Source organism: Corvus cornix, chromosome 2 (genome assembly GCF_000738735.6).
Source record: "Corvus cornix cornix isolate S_Up_H32 chromosome 2, ASM73873v5, whole genome shotgun sequence".
NCBI lineage: Eukaryota > Metazoa > Chordata > Aves > Passeriformes > Corvidae > Corvus > Corvus cornix.
The window spans coordinates 101,370,104-101,391,076 of record NC_046333.1 but is presented as its reverse complement, the minus strand read 5'-3'; the positions used below and the strand labels follow the sequence as shown (position 1 = coordinate 101,391,076).

At 39.6% G+C, this 20,973-nt stretch overlaps 1 protein-coding gene across 2 annotated transcripts in view; it reads right to left on the bottom strand.

The window, feature by feature from the left end:
* Nucleotides 1-20,973, bottom strand: part of PIEZO2 (piezo type mechanosensitive ion channel component 2) — a 293,385-nt gene that overhangs the window by 144,275 nt on the left and 128,137 nt on the right. For both annotated transcript variants that reach the window (XM_039549190.1, XM_039549191.1), the window contains exon 4: nt 12,440-12,482. In XM_039549190.1, coding sequence (XP_039405124.1) covers nt 12,440-12,482 — 43 coding nt within the window. The remainder of the gene's footprint in view (nt 1-12,439; nt 12,483-20,973) is intronic.

Here is a 20,973-nt window from a genome sequence, read left to right as displayed (position 1 = left end):
CTGAGGGAGCATCTGGAGTTGAAGGCCTGGTCTGTGAGCATGATTTTGCAAAGGGATGTAGCAGCATCCCTTTTTGTGTTATTTCTGATTCAGCAACTACTCTCCAGAGGTCGTCTCCAAGCACCTTCACCTGGAATTCAGCCTTGAACAAAGCTGATACAACATATAAAAATCATGATGACATTGTGATTGACAAAGTTGTATCTTGGCTCACGTGGATTCCTACAGCAGTTTCCAAAAAAACAAGGAATAACAGAAATAATAAAATAAGATTGACTAAGAGGATGTTTCAGAGACTTCATTAAAAATTAATAGAGACTTTTGTCTTTCAAAGTTTTATCATCTCTCAGACAGTAAAGAGGAGGAGGATAAAGCTCTTTGCTCACTCATTTTGTCATGGAAAGAGAGAGCCAGATGATCAGCTGATACCAATTATAAATTATTGGTCAAGATTACAGAAGGAAATGAAATATGGGGGCCGACTGATCCGATTTCTAGCAGAACTGAACTGGAGCAGATGTGAGCATCGAGCCCTGCAACTCTTTCCTCACACATGTCTTTTTCTCCTCTGAATGGTAACCCATGAAGGGAAAACTTGGCTTCTCAGTAAGTTCCCTTAATTCATCTAGGTTCCACAATAACAGCATATATTCCTTTGCGTTCTGACAGTGTGCAGAGACCACAAGAGTCCCCAGTGAACTGGGGGTGTTAACCTCCATTCCACTTTTCTCATCATATGCATATGGAAATGAATATTTACTGGCTGCTTGGAAGAGTCAGTACGGAACATTCACTCATGTCAAAAAAATGGGAAAAACCCTATACTGTGGAGCTCTCTTCCAGGACTAGATTAATTTTTCAACACAAATGTTATTTTCTGGAAGAAAGAAACCTCACTTATTTCCTCTATTTTTTACTGATTAAACTATTCACCACTTTACACTACTATTTCATATTAGCTCACCATTTGCCCAGAGCATCTAATACTAACCTTCCCGTGTAATAAAAAGTCTACAAAAATTTCTGTTTACTCTTCACATGTAGAAAAGCCCTTCATGTACCTGATTCTCTTAGTTTTCTAGTCACTCTGAACATCCCCAGAGCTCTCTAAAAGAGGAGTATTTGACCACTCTTTAAATGCATTTTAGGACTTGTGCAGGGTGGGGTTGTTGTAACTAGTGCATCATGATGAGTGTGATTTAGATGCAGAGCTAATAGGTATTTTACTTTAAAAAATCAGGCTTTTACTTTAAAAACCATTTTGTTAGGCAAAAGAAAATTATGAAATGAATGTGCAAAAACACTCTTACAGAATCCACAAATACATTCTTTCGCCTTTTAATTATATCAGACTTTATCATGATATCTTTGTACGACTTTTTATCCTTGTTTTTTGCATTTGTGTGCTTTATCCTCTTCACTGATGAGTTTTTAATTTAAAAGTTACAGCTGATTTGATTGTTCATTCACAACTGCATCTGCTGCATCAATGAACCTTTCAGTTGTGCAAGCACTTGCCAATGTCATCACAGAGTAGTGGGATGCAGTCGGATGGCAAACACACACATATACTAAAGCTACAGGAAGACTGTAAGTAAATAAAAAGTAACCAAAGTAGTTTTCTACATACTGAATCAAAAGAAAGAAATGTTATGACACTGCAGTGACAGTGGGAGGGAAGAAGATATGCCAGGTTCAGAAGATGATAGATATGCTGCCATTTGCAGCAATGTGGAACAAATATAAAGTCTGCACTGCTGTTTCCACCCTGGCAGCTTGGCTGTCTGCATTGTACACAATCAGATCTCTGACAGACGCTTGATTCACACTCACAGTGCTGAAATCAGGCTGGCATGCCAGAGACAAGGCAGCTTAAAGCCATTCCCCTTCTAGACTGAGATGGAATTACACTGTGAGTGTTGCAAGAGTCCGTCACAGCTCAAATATCACTTTGATAGTTTCAAAAGCTTTACTGGGGATGCAAAATTTTCCTAAATGTTCACTTTCTGTAGCCATGTGACTGTGAGAGTCACCAACTTTTCCTTACAAAGAATACACACATCCGTTTACAGCCCTCACAGCTATGAAGAAAAGCTGTGAAATGTGAAACAACTTCACTCTTAAAGGTTAGAAGCCAGGAGAAAAATAACAACAGTTTTAAATCATTCCACTTTGAAGCTATTCATGATTATTCTTGGCATCCAATTTTTACTTATTTGTTACTTCAAGTTAGAAAACAGCAGAAAAGCCATAAAAATACTTCAGGGAATGCATCTTTATATCTGGAAAAAAAGTAACTAGTATAGCAAGAAAAAAGAAAAAAATATTTTTTGTTTCTCAATAAACAACATTATATACTGAAATATACATATCTTTGGTATCTACAGTAGAGTGTATCTAGTACCAAACAGGTGGTGTAAAATTTTAATTTCTGTTTTGGTCCAAATTGCTCTAGTAGAGAGCACTTTTAGCACTGGAAGAACGGGACAAGTCCATATTAATTGCTCTTTTGTCCTGGCCTATCAAGTTATTCCTTTTCCCAAAAGCTATCCACAGTGTTGGAAACATTGGAAAGTGGCTTTATAAAAGTATTTGGCTTGGCTTCTAAACACACCTTTGCTCTACTGTTAGAGAAACCCTATGGTGTATGTCAGGAAACTTCAGCCATGCTGATAAATAAATGAGTTTTAGGTTTGTTTGATGGACTTCTTCAAGTGGGGTATATTTCAAAGTTGACTTTTCTTAAAGAAAAAAGTTAAAACAGGTTAAAACCAGTTAACATTACAACATTAAGCCATGTAAAAGGTCAGCTCCCCAAGGTGTGGTTTAAGAAAAGAAAAACAACCATAAAGTATCTATAACGCTTAACTAAAGTACAACTCAAGAGAAGTTTTACATGGATTTCTCCCCAGAAGTGTTTCCTATTTAAAATTTTATAAAAGCATGAAGGAAGAAAGTGTAATGTAGTAAAACTGTTATTATACTAGGATCAGACATATTAGAAAGTAGAACGCTAGGGCAAGACTATTTGCAGCAAAAAACTGACAGACTACTGAATTTTTTTGGCAAAAAAAACCCCAGACTACCGAATTTTTGGCTTTTGAATATCTTCAGAAAAAAAATAATAGATTTGGGCAGCACTTTCATTTGGAAAATTGAAAGTACAGTGTTGATTCAACTAAGTTCCCAGCACTTGCAACAGATTAAACAGATTACAGATAAAATGTTCAAGAATCATAAAGATTCCTGAGTTACAAACCCAAATCCCAAAGGGACTCAGGCCCTTGAAAGATGTTACTTTGATGCTTTTAAAAACTTAAAAGTTAAATTGGGTGATTTTTTAATTTTCCCCAAATCCAAGAGTCCCCCTTTTTAAAAGAAAATATGCTTTTGCCAAACTCAACAAATTGGCCAAAATATGCCTAGGAACAAGCAGTCACTGCAAGTCTCTGAAAGACAGAGAGAGAGTGAGAAAGTAGTGAGAAAGTAGGGCCATTGGCAGATGTATACAACAGAGAATCCTGGTCCTGTGTTAGATCAGATGATAAAACCAGTTTGATCCTCAGGCTCGACAACCCTAGCTTAAAAAAAATTTAAAAAGAAGAAAAGGAAGAAAGTGGGGTACCTTCTCATTCATAAAGCAACTTGTAATTAATAACACTACTGTGCTTCTCATCTACACACAGCTCAGTTATAGATTTATCACAGGCACATCGCGCGATTAAGAGATTCATTTGCCTCCAGGATGTTTGCACACCAGCTCTCTTGGACGGTGCTCAGGAGGCTGAGCAGGAAGCAGGACTGTCCTGCTTCCCACAAGTAAGTGGCTTCTTGAACTTCAGCTTGCACAGGCAGAGGATTAAAACACAGTCATCACACAACTGTGCTTCACTTGTGTAACATCATGATTTTCCTCTGGACTGCCTGATGTGACGTGCACCTTGGATTTTTACTACTTGAATTCTCTCTGAGAGTTTAGAATTCTCTGAATTTTGAAGAATTTACTATATTCCCTAAAACCTAGTTTATTTATTTATACCACTAAAAATGAATTTTTGCCCTGGTTACATAATGGTTACTCCCATGAGACAGACCTTTGAAATCTACTGAGTTGCTTATATAATTAAGGACCATGTGTTCAGACATCTAGAAAATTCACATCGCTGCTTTCTACGTTGTTCAAAAAGATGTCAAAGTAGCTTCAATCAACCCAGAGGAAATTCCTTTCTTGGCATATTACAGTGATGTACACTGGAGAACAGCTATGATTACTACAATCATTTTAGGTAGAAATTGTTTATGTTACCATTAAGACAAGCTTATGCTTAAACATAAAGATGGGGGGATTAAAACCCAAAAAATCTCTTAAAGCTGCTCAAAACAAACGACGTTACTTTAGTGAATGTTTACATATTTTGTGATAGTTTAATCACTTTTTCTTAATAGGGACAGCTTTGAGAAAATCCCATAAGTAAGGAAGCAATTACTGGTCTAAGTGTTTTCAGCCATGTGGTCATCATCTCCTAAAAAGCTTCTATAAAAAAAGTCTCCCTTGGTGAATTATTCTTTACAGTCTCACAGGTGTGCTACACAAAGGCTACAAAACCATCACTGGCAATATATTAAAAAATAATCTCTGACATGTTTGCTAAGAAGAAACGTGTTTATTTTGCAAAAGCTAGGACAGTGTATCACAAAACGTACAAAAATGACGTCTGTCAAAAATCAGCTTCTCTTATAACTAGCTTAAGTTTAAAAAGTACATGAAAAGGATGGGAAGAGGAGAAGAGAGGGGGGAGGGGAGGAAAAGATGAGGGAGGGGAGGAAAAGATGAGGGAGGAGAGGAGAGGAGAGGAGAGGAGAGGAGAGGAGAGGAGAGGAGAGGAGAGGAGAGGAGAGGAGAGGAGAGGAGAGGAGAGGAGAGGAGAGGAGAGGAGAGGAGAGGAGAGGAGAGGAGAGGAGAGGAGAGGAGAGGAGAGGAGAGGAGAGGAGAGGAGACATCTGAATTGGAAGGGACCTACAACACTCATCACATCCAACTGCTCAACCACCAAAATTTAAAGCATGTTATCAAGGACGTTGTCCAAATGACTCTGGCCAGCTGACAGTCACTGTGAAGCTTGGGGCATTAGCTCCTCTCTAGGAAGCCTGTTCCAGAGTTTGACCATCCTCTGGGTAAAGAAATGCTTCCTAATGTCCAGTCTAAGCCTCCCTTGATGGATGCAGCTTTGAACCATTCCCACACTTTATTCTCAGGCTACTCCAGCATGCTCAATACACAGTATTGTTTGCTTACAGGCAATCACAGAGGGCACACTGGACTGACTACACACAGCAACGTTGGAACCAAAGTCAACACTGGAATAAAATCCAAGAAGTTAAACTGGTTTAAAACTAGGTTTAAATTGTTTCTATTTCACTATTTAATATGGACTAAAAGATTTCAGTTGACACAGTGTTGGTGAAAAAAAATCTAACTTCAGTTTTCTTCATATCTTTTTAAACAATGGTTTTTTTCTTTGCAAATATAATCCAATTTTTATTTTGGCTTTCTCTGTAACTCAGACTTTTATTTCAAAATCTTGCTTTTTTTCAGCACAGCGAAGAAAACTCAATTTAAGATAGAACCTCAGGCATGCAGAATATATCAAATAAAACTGAAAACACATTTCTTCCCCATTTCCTACACTATAAACAATACAAATACTTCAGCTCGCACATGCACAAATTCCACAGTCCTGGCCACCACGAAGTCACAAAAAAAGAGAAGTAACAAAGAAAGAGACACTTTGAAAATTAAATTAAGGCAACCTCAGCACCCCGTCTTCCCAAGACTCAGCACCCTGTGCTGCCCTTTGCCTGGAGACGAATGCATCCGTGTGGGAAGCCCTATTCTCTGCCATTCATCGCACCAGGAGAGAAGAAGTGCAGTGTTACAGCTGGAAGGACATGAATAAGCCTTTCTGATGTAGTCCTCTGCTTCCATATCCCTGCCTTTCACTTAGGTTTGGCAGCTTGGGGCTGAGGCTGAGGTAGCCAGAACCATGTTTGGCCCAGATGAGAAAGGTGTGGAGGGCTCAGAGTTGGTGCAATGCTGTGCTCCCTATGTCTTCCTTCTCCACCACCGCTGTTCCTTCAGGGAACACTGAATCAGGACTCTCTGAACCCTAATTCTACCCCTAAAAACAGTTTTGGGGCTGAGGATGAGGCCCTCTGTGACATGTTTGGCCAGGCAGAGAAATGATCAACTAGAGATACCACCCAGAAGACAACACTTCTGTTACAAGTAATAAACTGCTCTTTTATTCACAGCCTCCCAAGGGAAGGTCTGGAACTGGTTCTGTCTCTCTGCTCCTTATATTATATTTATCTACCATATTATTCAAAGAGCACATGTAACTGTAAATTCACAAAGAGCACATTCTACAGTAAATTCACTGTAGAATATGCAAAAACTGCAGAATAAATTCACATTCATTAATTCCTACAAAAGTGTGATGAGCATCATATATTAAGACTAGAAAGTAAAAACAAACCATCGATTAATTTGATTTCTCTGATTTGAAACAATCCAAGGATGGTATGCTGTGGAAGAGAACCCTGCCAAAGTAAGAGGGCATTCCTGGGCACTGAAAACTAAGCACTTGCTTAAGTGCCTTGTGGCACAGGAGACCAAAATAACTATACAGACTAATATACCTATTTTTTTTCCAAAATGGTGGAAAGATGTGCCTGGCAGGGCTTTCCCACATCCCTTTGATTGCACCACTGCACCCATTTTTCCTTGTCTTCTCAAATTATTCAATATTTGTGAAATGCACTGAAATTGCACTGTTCCCTTTAAAATAACTTCTCAAGGATCAGACCGTGTAGCCTCATGCAGCCCCTGGCTGAGGCAATGCTCCCGAAACTATGTCAATGGGAGCTTTGCCCAAGGAAGGACTATAGGACTGAGCTGTATGTGAAGGAAGGGCTTGAAATTACGGAGCATGGTATCAGGATAAGACTTTATATTTCAAGCATATGTTTATCCTTTTTACAAAATCACCAAAGAGTGTGGGGAGAAGAGGGGGATGTCACTTTGGAAAACTATATGGTACTTTGATTTCCAAGCCAGAACTGTGCATACTAAATATTTACAGAATCTAGTGATATTCTCTTCTTTCTGTTTATTCCTGTCACCCAGAGAAACTCTGGCCAACTACCAATCAAATATCCAAGCAAGCACGAGGAAAGAGAGAAAACAGCTCGCCAGTAGGCTCGTAATTAGCAACCTGAAACTGGAAGGAGGCACTTGGGAAGATGCATCTGGATTCCAGCGCTCACCGCATGTCACGAGTGGTTTCGGAAATTGAGTTCTCAGTCTCTGCAAGGGGTAGGGAAGATATACACAGTATTTTTGGCTAGACTGAGCAGGGGCATATGTGGAGCAGCTGCAAAAGCAGACATGTGTCTGCTGCCAGAGACCAGTGTAGGAACACAAACGCACCTCTCAGCGATGACAGCTAACTTGCTCCTGGCGTCTCCTGGGTAAGCTGTGTCTCCCTACCTGTGGCAAGCAGGGCTGTTGCATTTACTTTGCTTTAAATAAAAACATTGCAGAGTGTCCTCCTTATCACCCTCTGCTTAGGAGAGTAGTTGAAGGAGATACTGAGGGACACAGAAGGTCTGAAAGCTATCTTAATAGGAGACAGTCTTCATATCCAAGGTCTAGCCTTGATATAGAAATCTTCAGGTCCTTTTCCTTTTTCCCTTCTCTGCTCTTACCTACTTCCCCTTTCCTTTTGGTGTGAGAGCTAGCCATCTCCAACTACTCTTCCATTCTTATATAGTAAAAGGATTTAAAAAAGCAGAACAAACCCACAACTCAATACACAGTATTCTACTAACAGGAGCAGCTTTCACTGGCAATCACCCTCAGCATTACTTTAGACAATTTGGGATGCTGCTGGTGCACTTTCTACATAGATGTTGCTGCTGTACTAAGTGTGGTGCAGAGAGGTCTCATTAGCATTATGAGGGTGGAAGTCACCTACTTTTGCACATATATATGTAATTTCTAATTAATAATAAATTTTTGCATTCCATGAAAATAACAATATTAGAATCAGGTTGAAGCTATCAACCAAACAAAAGCTGTATCTTTGATATGGAAACTTTAATTTTTATAAAGATAATTACATTTTACTATGAAATTGGTGCTCAAAAGTTCCTTTCTCTATGACTGAAGCAACTATTTACTATGAAAAACATACTTATTGAAGGTTGCCAAAAGAGTAATAACCACACATCTGTTATTCTTCAAATATATATTTTCTAAAACATTTGATATTTACTTCACATGTAATAACAGTCATTAAACCTTTCTGAAGTCTGTTTTGTGGAACCATAAAGTAAAGCATTACACGCATAGGAGAAGCACCATGGGAACAAATGCAAAAAGGGAGTAGAAGTGTTGTTAGCAGCTGAGTAACTTACTAGTCACATAACAAAGTACAACTCAGAGAAGCACAGTAAGAGGAGTACTGGAAGTCTGAAAACCCTGCAGGACTATGAGTTTTAAGAGGTCCAACGTCGTCCATTTCAAGTTTTAAAATTATTAAATCATTTATAGGTCAACAAATATGTAAAAACAGAAGACATTCTGGTAATCATTACTGAATCTACTAGACAAGGACACAAACTTCATTATCTGGTAGCTCAAATTAGAGAAATTTAAGCGTTAAAAAAAGGCCTTCTTTTGGTTGTAATTTTCTGCAGTGTGACAGCATTTCCCCAGCAGCATTTCCCCAGCATTGGCGGTGGCTCTTTGCAGGCTCTGCACTGCAAGCCTCACCCCAGCCATGAGCTGGAAAGACACTACTGACTGCATTACAGGAGAAGACCAGCTCTCTAACTGAACTGATCCTCTTTCCTTTTGAATTTTAACAGGCTTTGTGCATTAAGCTCTCTTTAATAGCCAGGAAACAAGCACAGTCACTGTTAATTGCTCATAACTATTCCATTTGAGATTTTGAGTGAGCCTCCCAGCAATAGGACACAAGGAAATGGCCTCAAGCTGTGCCAGGGGAGGTTCAAGCTGGACATCAGGAAGAATTTCTTCACTGAAAGGGTGGTTAAGCATTGGGATGGGCTGCCCAGGGAAGGGGTGGAGTCACCATCCCTGGAAGTGTTCAAGAAACGACTGGATGTGGCACACATAGCACTTAACGCCATGACTTAGTTAACAAGGTGGTGTTTGCTTAAAGAATGGACTCTATGATCTTGTAGGTCTTTTCCATCCTTATTGATTACATGATCCAATGATTTCCACTGGGTCCTGAATGTGACTGAAAAAATCTTAAGCCAGAGATGAACAATGCCTTCTAAAACACATTTTTAGTCAAGTCATGTTTGGAACAAAGTCCAAGAGAGCTGACTGCTTTCCAGGCATTTTTATGCATATGTAGGTGCCATCGTAACATGCACCAATAAAGAACAATAATCCTGATCTTAACAGTTGCAAAAAAGTCATCCTATTTAACCATAAATCTATTTGCTTTTGTTTAAGATTTTTTAAAACTCCATAAACATGACAGCTTGCTTGACATTAAAGTAGTGCACATGCTCAGCATTTGAAACCAGGTTTCTTATAGGACAGCACAATACAATACTTTTTCTAAATCTCAAAATTGCTCCTCAGTGTTCTTCAGAAAATACAGTCAGGGAACTGCAGTCTAGATCAAGCTGGACAAAGGTGGTGACTACCATAGTATGCTACAATCAGCTTATTTGTAATGTCTCAAAAGACAATAACATAAAGACCTTCATTTATATCTATCAAAACCACATATACTCCTTTTAATTGAAAAGCTCTTAACTCCAGTAATTTCCTGGGTATAAAGCTACTTTACTTGAGCTGCAGCATTTTTAATTTCCCTTGCATTGAAAAGCAGCATTCTCAGCTTACAAATAATGCTTACATAAAAGCCTCACAGTCAGATCTCTTGGTGCCACAATGTTTTTCAGGATATGAAGACAACAGTAATGTAAACACTCCACTATTGCAGAATAAACACCATGTAGCCACAAAGCAGTGATGACATCACCTGTAAATTATATGGGATTAATTTTCGGCAATGTAAACTGACTGACTGACTGTATCTCCCGTTCCTAAACCAACTCTAAAACAGTTTGTTGAGAACAATTTATATGGATCTTCCAGTTTTGAAGCAAAGATAATTCCTCCTTAGGGCATTACCTCGTGTCTCTCCTTTGATGGATCTAAAAATCTTGCTTCCTCCCTCCTGAATGAGAATGTCCTTGCTCAAACAACACATTTAAATGCTATTGATATTTCACACCTGACTCAGGTGTGCCTAAGTAAAAAGCTTGCAGAGAATAGAATTTTAAATAGCCAGACATGCTGCTGCTTCTTTCCCTAGAGTTTACGCAAGAACAGCTGTATTGGATCAGAGCTAAAATAGATGTAGCCCACTAACCTGTCTCTATTGGTGGCCGAAAAGGGATTCCTACTGAAGAGAATAAGATTAGGGAAAGGATGTAGTGATACATCCCCAGAATAATCTCTTAGTTTTGAGAGATCTGCAGACCTGGGATTTCTGCTTCTGTGACTGAAAGTTAAGTGGGGTTCCAGCATCCAGGTATTACATCTAGCAATGTGTTTTCTTTGGAAACTATTCTTTAAGATAAAAAAATACTGATTTAAACCAGTAACGGACAATATTATATTAAGCAAATATTGCTATAAAAGAGTTAACACTGAACTTTACATATATGTTGCTCATTAATCTTTTAGTCAACCAACTTCAGAAGTTGTGGATACCCCACACCTTGTGTTATAGACCAGGCTGGATGGGGCTCTGAACAACTCATGGCAGGGGGGTAGGAATTAGGTGATCTTTAAGGTACCTTCCAACCAGAGCCATTCTATGATTCTACGATATATTCCTGTCTTAAAAAATCTTGTGTTAAAAATACAGTTAAGATAATGAATATTACTATTTTTAAAACCCCAAATCTTAATTGCTCTATCTGTGTAAAAGACTTCATCTTCCTTTTTTTCTCCTTGCTGGTTCTCTGAAAAAGTTGGTGAGAATATATTTGATTCTATGACTATGGCAGGCAAAGTACATTCAAATCTTCACCTCAGCTGTGCTAACTAATGTGCTGCTTCAAATAAAGTTACCCCAGGGTGACGATCAATCTCTCAAGGTGCAGAAGTGCCATTTGAAAGCCTTTCTGCTTTTCAACCTAGAGTGGCAATAATGGGATCTGCACAGAAATTCCTTTTACATATTTTCTTCCTCTCAGGAAGTCTTCCCAGCTGTAATTCAGTCTATCAACAATTCTCCATCTTTCATGTGGTACATACACTGCATATACACAGCTAGCATGGATTCTCCTTGTTTTGAAACATCTCACAAGTTGGAAATTGCCACACTGAGTTCTAATGAACTCAGCTAAAAAGACATTGATCCTTTTCCATTCTCACTTTCAAAACACAGAGTATCAATTCATTCTAGAACTCCTCAAAACTTCTTTATTCTCTTCATTCTGATGGAGACAAGCAGCACCAACAGGTGCTAATTCATAATTTGGGTGATGAAAGAATTAACAGTTTACTGTAGTGCCCTGCAGACACCTGTGGTATCACGTTGAATGAAATACTTATCAGGAACCAAACTGGATGTAACTTGGGAAAAAAAACCCAACCTGTTAAAAAAAAAAACCTTTGAGGACATCAAACTTAGCAACTGAGAGTGTGTAATTTTCAATAATATCAAAAACTCCAAGCAGAGAGCAGATTCTTCAACTTACCATTTGTAGAAGAATAAAGATGACACTAAGCATCTGAATCCTTCTTTATTTTACATCACTCTTTACTGGATTTGGCCTAGTTTAATTTACAAGACAGACATGTTTCTGGTATGATGACCTTGTGGCTAAGTTTGTCTGCAAGAATTTCTTTCACTTGAGGAATGCTGCATATTGAATTTTCCTCTGATGCTGAATAGCTCTCTGCCAGCTTTGCTCCTCTTTCAACTTCATTTACTTTTGTCAACTCATATGTCAGAGATTAGAAGTTTCATGGAAAAAATAACATGATGAGAGCAGTATTTTCATTCATAAGTAAGACTTGTAGCCAAAAGGTGTGTCCCTTTCTTTAATACTAGCATGCTGTATAGTCACCAGAAAACAACATTATGAGCCAAGTTCATATGATGAATAAATGGCTTTAGATCGACTGTGGAAAGAGAAGAGGACACAAAACAGAAAAGCTGAACGCATTTGTGCATGACACTGCATGACTCCCACTCTAAATTTGAGGTCATTGATACATTCAACCAACTAAAATAAATAACTGTGCAAGTTTGGCTGTGCAGTTTTTTCTTCCTTACCTTTTGTGCACTGGTAAGGAAATAAATTTATGGCTTACCTTTCAAAACCAATCTGCCGTAATGTCTTCTCCCATGTCGAACCTGTACAAAGAGGAGAAAAAACAAACACCCTCAGTAAAGAACCTTTTTTGTACAAACACTCTTTTCCTTTCCTTGTGCAGCTGGGATCTGTATATTAAGGAGATTTTTCCACCCCTAGAGAAGTTTTCCCCAGAGTGGAGAGCTGTTGAGAGAGGCTACCACCAGGTGACATAACAGTGAGAGGGATATCAGCCTATACAACTCCTTTACACTGCAGAGCAGCTACAGTTCACTGCAATTCCAAGGGTGGTCTCCTCTGCTAGAGCAATGTGATCTGGAAGCGCTGAGCTGGCATCTCACATCACGCACTCTTCACATTTCAGCTTTTCACTTTACTGTAGTGTTCGCCTGATTCTTGCTGAAAGCTTTACAGCTCCTTCTGAAATCCAGCCCTTTTATTTTTGAGCAAAAGCATGAACATGTATTGCGTCTTTATTGTTTAACCCTTCACATTCACACAAACAGCTGCAAAGGACTCTTTCTCAAAATCATCAAGGACTCAGCCCCACAAACTACTCAAATGTGCAGACTCATCCAAAGAATTGTCCTCAGTATTTCTGATTTCCTTAATACAAATTTTACCTAGATTTTCTCCAAAATAACCCCCACACACAGACTGCAAGCTTTAGGTGATCAGTTTTCAGCTCTTGGTAGTTTTTTTGCTTTTTACCAGTCTCCTTTTTTTCCTACTATTATGAGGTCATTATATACAGGCTACTAAGAGCACAAATATCTCAAGTCATGCAGGTCTGCTAGGCAAATATGTAGGAGGACATGAAGCTGTATCATAGTTTGCTCTGCCTTTTTACACTCCTGTGGGAAATGCAACAGGACTGCATGCCATGTAAGCAACTACAATTCTTTTTGAATGATTCATCTGAATCACTCATTGAATTCTCAAAATCAGAGAAGTGACAATAATTCCAGTTGCTGATGCATTCTATCACCTAAAGGCAAATACAAATTAGGCACAAAAAGTTTCTCTGTAAGTGACATTAAGCAACACTTTTAATTGCCGCCCATTCAGTGCAAAGCAGGCACGAATTTCAGGCCCATATCCAGCAAAACACACAGCAGTAAGAGACTTCAAAAGTGAAGTGGAGAAAGCTTTACCTTCACTAAATGGGAAAAAAAAGAAGTAAAATTTTGTTCTGGAATAACTGCGTAGTGTCTATTGTTTGATCAGTACCAAGAGCTTCTACTGTGGCACCTGTATCTGCCTGAGGTGGGGCAAGACCTCTGCCTGCAGAACTACATAAGACAATGCCTCTCATCACACTGAGTTAATATTTTATTAAAAGAAGTCCTTTAAAGACACCTCTAAAGCAGGAGAACAAATACTCTCACACATTTATTTCAAATAAACGTGAAAAACAAAAATAATATCTTGCACAATGAAGCATGAATGAGTGAGATAAATAAAGACCTGCTCCATTAAGGTATTCTGTTATAAGTTATCCCCCAAAACCATCAACTTCTGCTCATCTCTGGACCATAACTAGTTTCACACAGCATCTATGAATCAAGTAATTGTTAAAAAGATGACTGTGCCACTCCACAGGTAAGTGCAGAGCAGACACAAGCAATTATCCATATATTTTATGTAATCCTGCTGGCTGGAAGAGTAGCCAAAGTTTTTTGAACTCTGAAGATTTGAAGAGTGTTGAAGAAAAGAAATCTCAACAGCACTTCCTAAAGCAAAGACCAGTACTGGCATCTTTAGTCAGAGTTTCTATGCCTTCCACTATTACGTATAATTGTGTATGCATTTTTCACCCCATGGCTGGCTACACTTCATTTATATTATATAGAGAGAGTCCTACTGAAGAGAGAGGCAGGGAGAGAAAGAGAGAGAAAGGAAAAAAGCTATAGAGAAAAGGGAATTTGGTCTCCATAGGTTTGAAATAATCTTTTGGCTGCAGCTGGCCACCAGAATATTCTTGGAAATGCATCTGTCTCCTCTGAAGCAAAGCCTGCCAAGAACACAACTAGCATTTCATATTAAAAAAATATATCTTTTTATATGGAGTCTTATTTTAAAATGTTTATGATCTAAACATTCTGTTTTAAGACTCGCCAATTCCATTCACAATAGTATCAACTTCTACACCACACTAAGAGCCAAAAGTAAATACCCTGAGGTAACAGCAGCACTAAAAAGAATAGTGCTATTAAAAGTCTAGAAAAACTATTATTTGATTTAAACCTTACCCGTTGCTTCCAAAACATAAAACAGGATTTAAGCCACGTAATTCTCATTAAAATCAGAAAAGGAGTTAATCCAGAATTAAAGACTTGATCCTGCTCCAAAGGAAATCAATAGGAATTTGGCTATTCAATTGAGTCTTTCTCTCTGCTGGGACTGTGGAAAATATTCACCTGTTGGCTTTCAGAATCAATCAGCTACTACAGTGGATTCACTAAGTTAAGGTGGCTTCCCTTGGCTTTCTTCTTTTTTACTACCACAACAAAAATACCATAACTGTTTATAAGAACGCCTTAATCTGGTACCCATGTAATTAAGCTTTTTCCCCCAAAATATTTGCTCCAGAGTGCCTGACCATTCTCGTTTATTCCAAAGATTCTGTTTCACATTAACAGCTCTAGCTTTAAAATTCTTCAAAGAGATGAAGCATAATGCGCTTCCAGAATTTCTGCTCACTTTTAATAGGAACAATGGTAACATGCATACCATGCTCACATATGCACTCAGTGAAATCCTAGCATAAGAATGAGAGGATAAGAATATGAGATTTAGCAAGATAAAATCAAAAATATCTTCATTAAGCGAAATGTTGCCTTCTTTGATAGGTAGGCTTTCATTCACATGGCACTTGCCATATTTAGTTTGGTTTGGTTACAACTCTCTGATTACTATGAATGAGAGGGCTCACAGACCCCTGCCAGGTTGTTCACCTTTACAGAACATGAAGTTGCCTCGCTGCTGAAGTACACTGGTGGGCATAGGGAAAACAGAGAACAATATATTCATAGGATCACAGAATCATGGAATACCAGGTCAGAAAGAACCTCAAGGATCATCTGGTCCAACCTTTTTTGGACAAAAGCACTGGCTAGACAAGATGCCCCAGCACCCTGTCTAGCTGGATGTTAAAACCAGTGTTGGGGAAGAATACTGGGTAAGTGATTTTCATGCTTTCATGGAGGTTGCACAACTATTCACCTTGAGCCATTTCATGCCCTCCCTTCCACTACTGCAGAGATCTGTAGCTGTTGAGGGAGAAGTCTGGCATGCATTGTAAATGAAACTCATGCCTCCTATGCCATTCCCATGCACATATGCATCCAAGTCTCTGCAGATCCTGTGGTCCCAATGACTGTGTGCAGTGATTACCCACAGCCTCCTGCCTTCTCATTTCTCCAGAGTTAGTGGCTACTTTAAGAGCTACATGCCTGTGTCTGACTCTGCTCTTGAGGCTTTCTAACAGTAAGAATAATAATTCTTGCATTCTTTTCTCACTGTGATCTGACATAAGGACCAGAGGGGAAAAATACGGCTTAACTAAACCAAAAGACATTGTTTGACATTTTCCAGTAATCATTAAGTGAGCCTGTCAGAATTCAAGTATACAATTGAAATTATATTAAGATCTCCAAAGATTGGGATAGGAAAAAAATATCTGTTAATTCCATCAAACCAAATTTAGAAAGTTTGATTTTAGAGCCTGTCACTGGGGTATCACAGAGAGTCATCCAGACTCTCTGAAGGAATGAGCAAGGTACCAGACATTCCCCAGTCACACTTAGTTCATGAGTAACATGCAGGTGGGATATACATACACAAACCTGTTATGATACTTCAGAAACAGGCAGATATTCTGGAATAGTAACTTCAGTGATCTTTATCCTAACATTTTGAAGGAAAAGAATTTCTGAAGAACAGCTGAATTTGTAATGATCAGAATATTCCTATCAATTTCAAAACTTTAATCTTAAGCTTGTGACACTTACTAGTATTCTCCAAACCACAAAAAAAAAGGGGGGGGGGGGAAATCCTTTCATATATTCAAGAGATACAAAACAGAGATACAGAATACTCCAGAAATTGAAAGAAATGCTTTGCTAAACCTTCCCATTGCAGGTGCCACTTCTCTCAACTCTGCTTCTCAAACAACAGAGAACAGGGCAGAAGTTTGCAGAGTCCAGCCCAGCCAGAGTAGTTGGGGACCTGAGTTTCTCGAATGCACACCTGAAAGTTCTCAACAAAGTGGATGAACATACTGGCTTGTCCTGCTACAGTTTGGGTCTTTTTGGAAGAGACACACAAACTCTATAAACCATTTGGGGGTTTGCAGTCTATTTTCAATGGAGTGGGAAACATTGCTCTGCTGCATATTCTCCTTCACCTTACTGACAAGTAACTAACAAGTATTTACAAACAAGACAAAATGTACACAACTGATAAAAACTGCCAAATTTGGAATATATTTGTTTCAGCAGCTTCATATATTATAACAGTCTTTGCAGTTGCTTGTTCCTAGTAGCAAGCTTCTATCTTCTTCCAAACAAAAAACACCTATGGGTTTTTTCAGAAATTCTACCTTTTTTGTTGTTTAATAAATACAAAATCACAGGTTTTATGAAACTAAACAGTAGTTTTGACTAGAGAAAAGTAAGTGGCAAAGGAAAGAACTTTTTCTTATTTGCAGCACAGTACCATAGAGGTACTGTTAACATTTACTTACCTGCACATTGGCTATCCAATAGTTAGTTACATGCAACATGACTCTTACAGAAACAATCATTTCTCTCAGGTGAAGGGCATCAGACAGTGCTACCTTGGCATTTAGCATCCATCTGTCTATTTTGAGAAATAAATCTCTCTTACACTTCCTCTTCCCTTGATTCAAATTACTTAGCCTGCGTCCTGCACTCATCACTTTGTAATTTTATCATCAGTCTATCATCTGAGATAATGACACCACTTTCATTTAGCATGAGATCTCCTAGTATGGCATATTACTAATGTGCTGTGTTCATGCTGATGTTTTAATTCAACACTGGAGAGTATTTCTGGGGCAAATCTCTTACCATGCTTTGGTTTGCACAACAGAGTGATCTTGGAGTGCACAAACTGAATTCCTTTCACATGAAACTAAAGCGTAGCCCAGGGACACAACTGCTGTGTTTCAGCCACCAGTGCTCATTCTGTCTGCGTGACCAGAGCAGAGCTAATCCACACTCAAAAGATATCAAAACATGGCAGCCAAGGACACTGCACCAAATGCTTCACCCCTATCTCACCATGCTGCTTGCTGAGACATGCAGCTCACTCCACCACTCCCTGTGCCCGTCCTGGAGTGTTCCCAGAAAAGCTTCCCAGTTACAGTCACCCTGAGGGATGAAGGGGCAGGTCAGGGTGCTCATCCTTAAGATGTTTTTCTGGGCTGTATCCCATCCACTACAGTGAGCAGGAGCCTTTCTACTGCTCTGATGTACAGAGTAGCACTGGATGCTCAGCACTGTCACACTCCCTATAAAACCCCAGGGAGACAAATGTGTAAGGCACAACAGCAGGTTACTTCATTTTTAAAGCAATGCCTCAAGGAGAAGGAATAAGGGAAAATCTTGGCTGTTATGGTTTGCTGTGCATGCTGAAGAGACTAAAACCACCAGTAAAATAGAAGCTTAGGCCCAGTGGTCCAGGATTCTGTCTAAATGAAGAAAGTGATTGCTGACTACATACCAAGAAAGAGTCCTATCAAGAAGAAAGATCAGATGTTGCAAGTCTTTACTTGCCTTCCACTCATACCAGCTTTCAACAGATTTTTTACTGAGTAAAGAGCACAAATCTGATCCCTCCACAATAATGTCATGGGAAAGATTTACTGTGTATTTTCTCCTCTGAGGAAAATAATAAATTACTATCGTGAGATACAAAATTTGCTTTCCAATAAAAAAGAAATCTTGACTCATTCCATGTTAACTGGAAAAATAATCATCATCAAAAATGCTAGTTCTTCTCTAAGGAGATGTTAATGAGTGGGAACTTTTACTAATAAAGTGAGCAGAGGAGGAATATAGAACAAAGTGCAATAGCACTGACACCAGGTTTCTGTGTGCGCACACATATGCATATTGCTTTAAGGTGAGCACTAAGAAGACAATGGCTATGGTAAAGTGATTAGTAGCTGTATGTGAACAGTCACCTCTTCCAACCTGTGGCTTCCCTGGGAATTCTGGGGGTCCAGACGTGTCAGCAGAGCTCTCACAGAGAAGTGGGGACCCTAAAAGCAGCTGCTTCACAGGCCTAATCTCTATATATATATATTTTTTTTAATCCTGATTAGCACTTAGAACTGCGGCGCTGGGGGAGCCTTTTTTTTTTAAATTGACCATTTAACTTAAGATAGGCAACACCATGTGAGACACCCCTTAGTGCACCTGGGATATAATTGATCCAGCATCTTGCTGGAGGCAGGGGCAGATCCCAGCTCACTTTGCATGATGGTAAAACCAGTGTCTCTGAGCCTGATGCAAAGTGTATAGAAATAACTGGGAAGACTTGCATTGAGTTAATGGGCTTTGATAGTTTGCTGAAATGAATAGCAATGAGGAACAGTAAAAAAAAAAAAGTCGTTTTTTAAACGTGACGATGACCTACTAATTAAACATCAAGTTAAAAGATGTGTGGAAAAAATAATGACTTGGAGAAAGAAAATGTGGGAAAGTACTTTCTGCATTTGTTCTTCCATGACAGATTTGTTTAAAATGATACACAGGTAATAAAACAAATTTAAATTTGCTGAATTGCTTCACACTTTTTTTTTAATCAGCTTTTCCACAAGGATGACAGGTTCCATAATTTTCGTACGAATCATGACTTCTTTTATCTGCTTAGACATAGTATATCAGAAACACAGGCAATCTTCCCCTGCAGTACACAGAAGCTTAAAACCACTCTTATTTTAACCTCATTTAATTTCAAATTTATTTTCTCAATGAGGCAGCAAAGCAGCAAAACCCAAAGCACTAGAATATCCTTGGGGAATGTATTCCAGATGAAAGCCGAGACAGCCAGCTAATGGAAAGGGCTTTTCTCGTTTTGTTTAATGTTTTATTTATCTATTTGTTTGCTGTAATGGTCGGTTAGTGGGTTTTAACCCAAGTTTCCAAAGATACTTCAGATGTGAATTCATTTTGCCATCTTTTACTTCTGTTTCTGAAATAGAACTGCCTCCCTTTCCCCATCACCGTAGACCACTTCAAAAATGGATGAGGAAAAGGAAACACTGTGCAGAGCAGAGCATTGCATGTTTGTGTTGGGTTGACCCTGAGTTGATGGACAGTCTTTAAGACCAATTACGCTTCTCACAATTTACATATTTAAACCGCACAGAAAGGGGGGATTTCCCCCTTTGGTCGGAGCTCGCCTGCTGGAAGGTGGGGGGCTCCGAGCCTCCCGGCCCCGCCGGGCCGGGGCCACTGCCCCTTTCCCCCTTTCCCAACGCTGCGGCACGGACCCTGGATCACTGCGGGGGGGACTGTCCCAGAGCCGCAGGCAGCTAAAACCAGCCATGGACTGCCACAGCTAAAACCAGCCATGGACTGCTCACAGCTAAACCCATCCAGCGCGGCTTCTGGGGACAGGCGGGTCCCTCTCCTCTCCATGCGGAGCCGGCGGAGCCAGCGGGAGCCGGCAGAGCCTCCTGTCTGCAGCCAGCACACTTCGTGCTGAACTGAAGAAGACACCGTGCAGCCAGCAGCACAAAGGGAGCGAGGCTTTCCCCACCGTAAAGCCTGAACAAGAACACCCTTCAACATGGCGGCGTCAGAGAGAAAGAGAAGTGAGTCACGTGGGACGGAGCTGGAAATGGCGACGGGAGAAAAGAGGGCGGCGCCGCGATTCTGGCGCGCAGCTTAAAAAACCTTCTTGCATGCCGTGGTAAGAAACTGTAATACCACAAACTGTTTGTCTCTTTAATCCATTTGAAGAACATGGGGGGATGGAGTATCCTCGTGTGCCTGTGAAGTTTGTGAAGAGTGCCTATAGAAGTAGTGAGAGGCTGTTAGAGACTTGTGGCAAAGAAAAGCCTTTGTGTGCAGGCCAAAATAACTCATCCTTAAAAAGATGAATAACCCCATGTGATGGCCCATGTTTTGTAGTGTGAAAGAACTATGAAATTCTTCATGAGAGAGATGTTCTACACACAGCAGACTGTTTGTTTCCGGGCGGGTCTGCTATTGGTGGCAGTTTGGGAACCACGTGCGACTGAAGGAAAACCCTTTTTTCCTTAAGCATAAGAGAGAGACTTTTCAAGAACTGCAACACTGACTAACATCCCATGTTCTGTTATCTCTTATGTGAGCTGGGTAAAAGGAGAGAAGTGCTGGAAGGAGGGGCGGGGGGGGGGGAATTTAATTTTGTTTTGTTGTTTTCTCTTTACTTTTAATTCTGTTAGTAATAAAGCTCTTTCATTGTACTGCAACTGTTTAAGGTTTGTGCCTGCTTTGCTTTTCTCCTAATTCT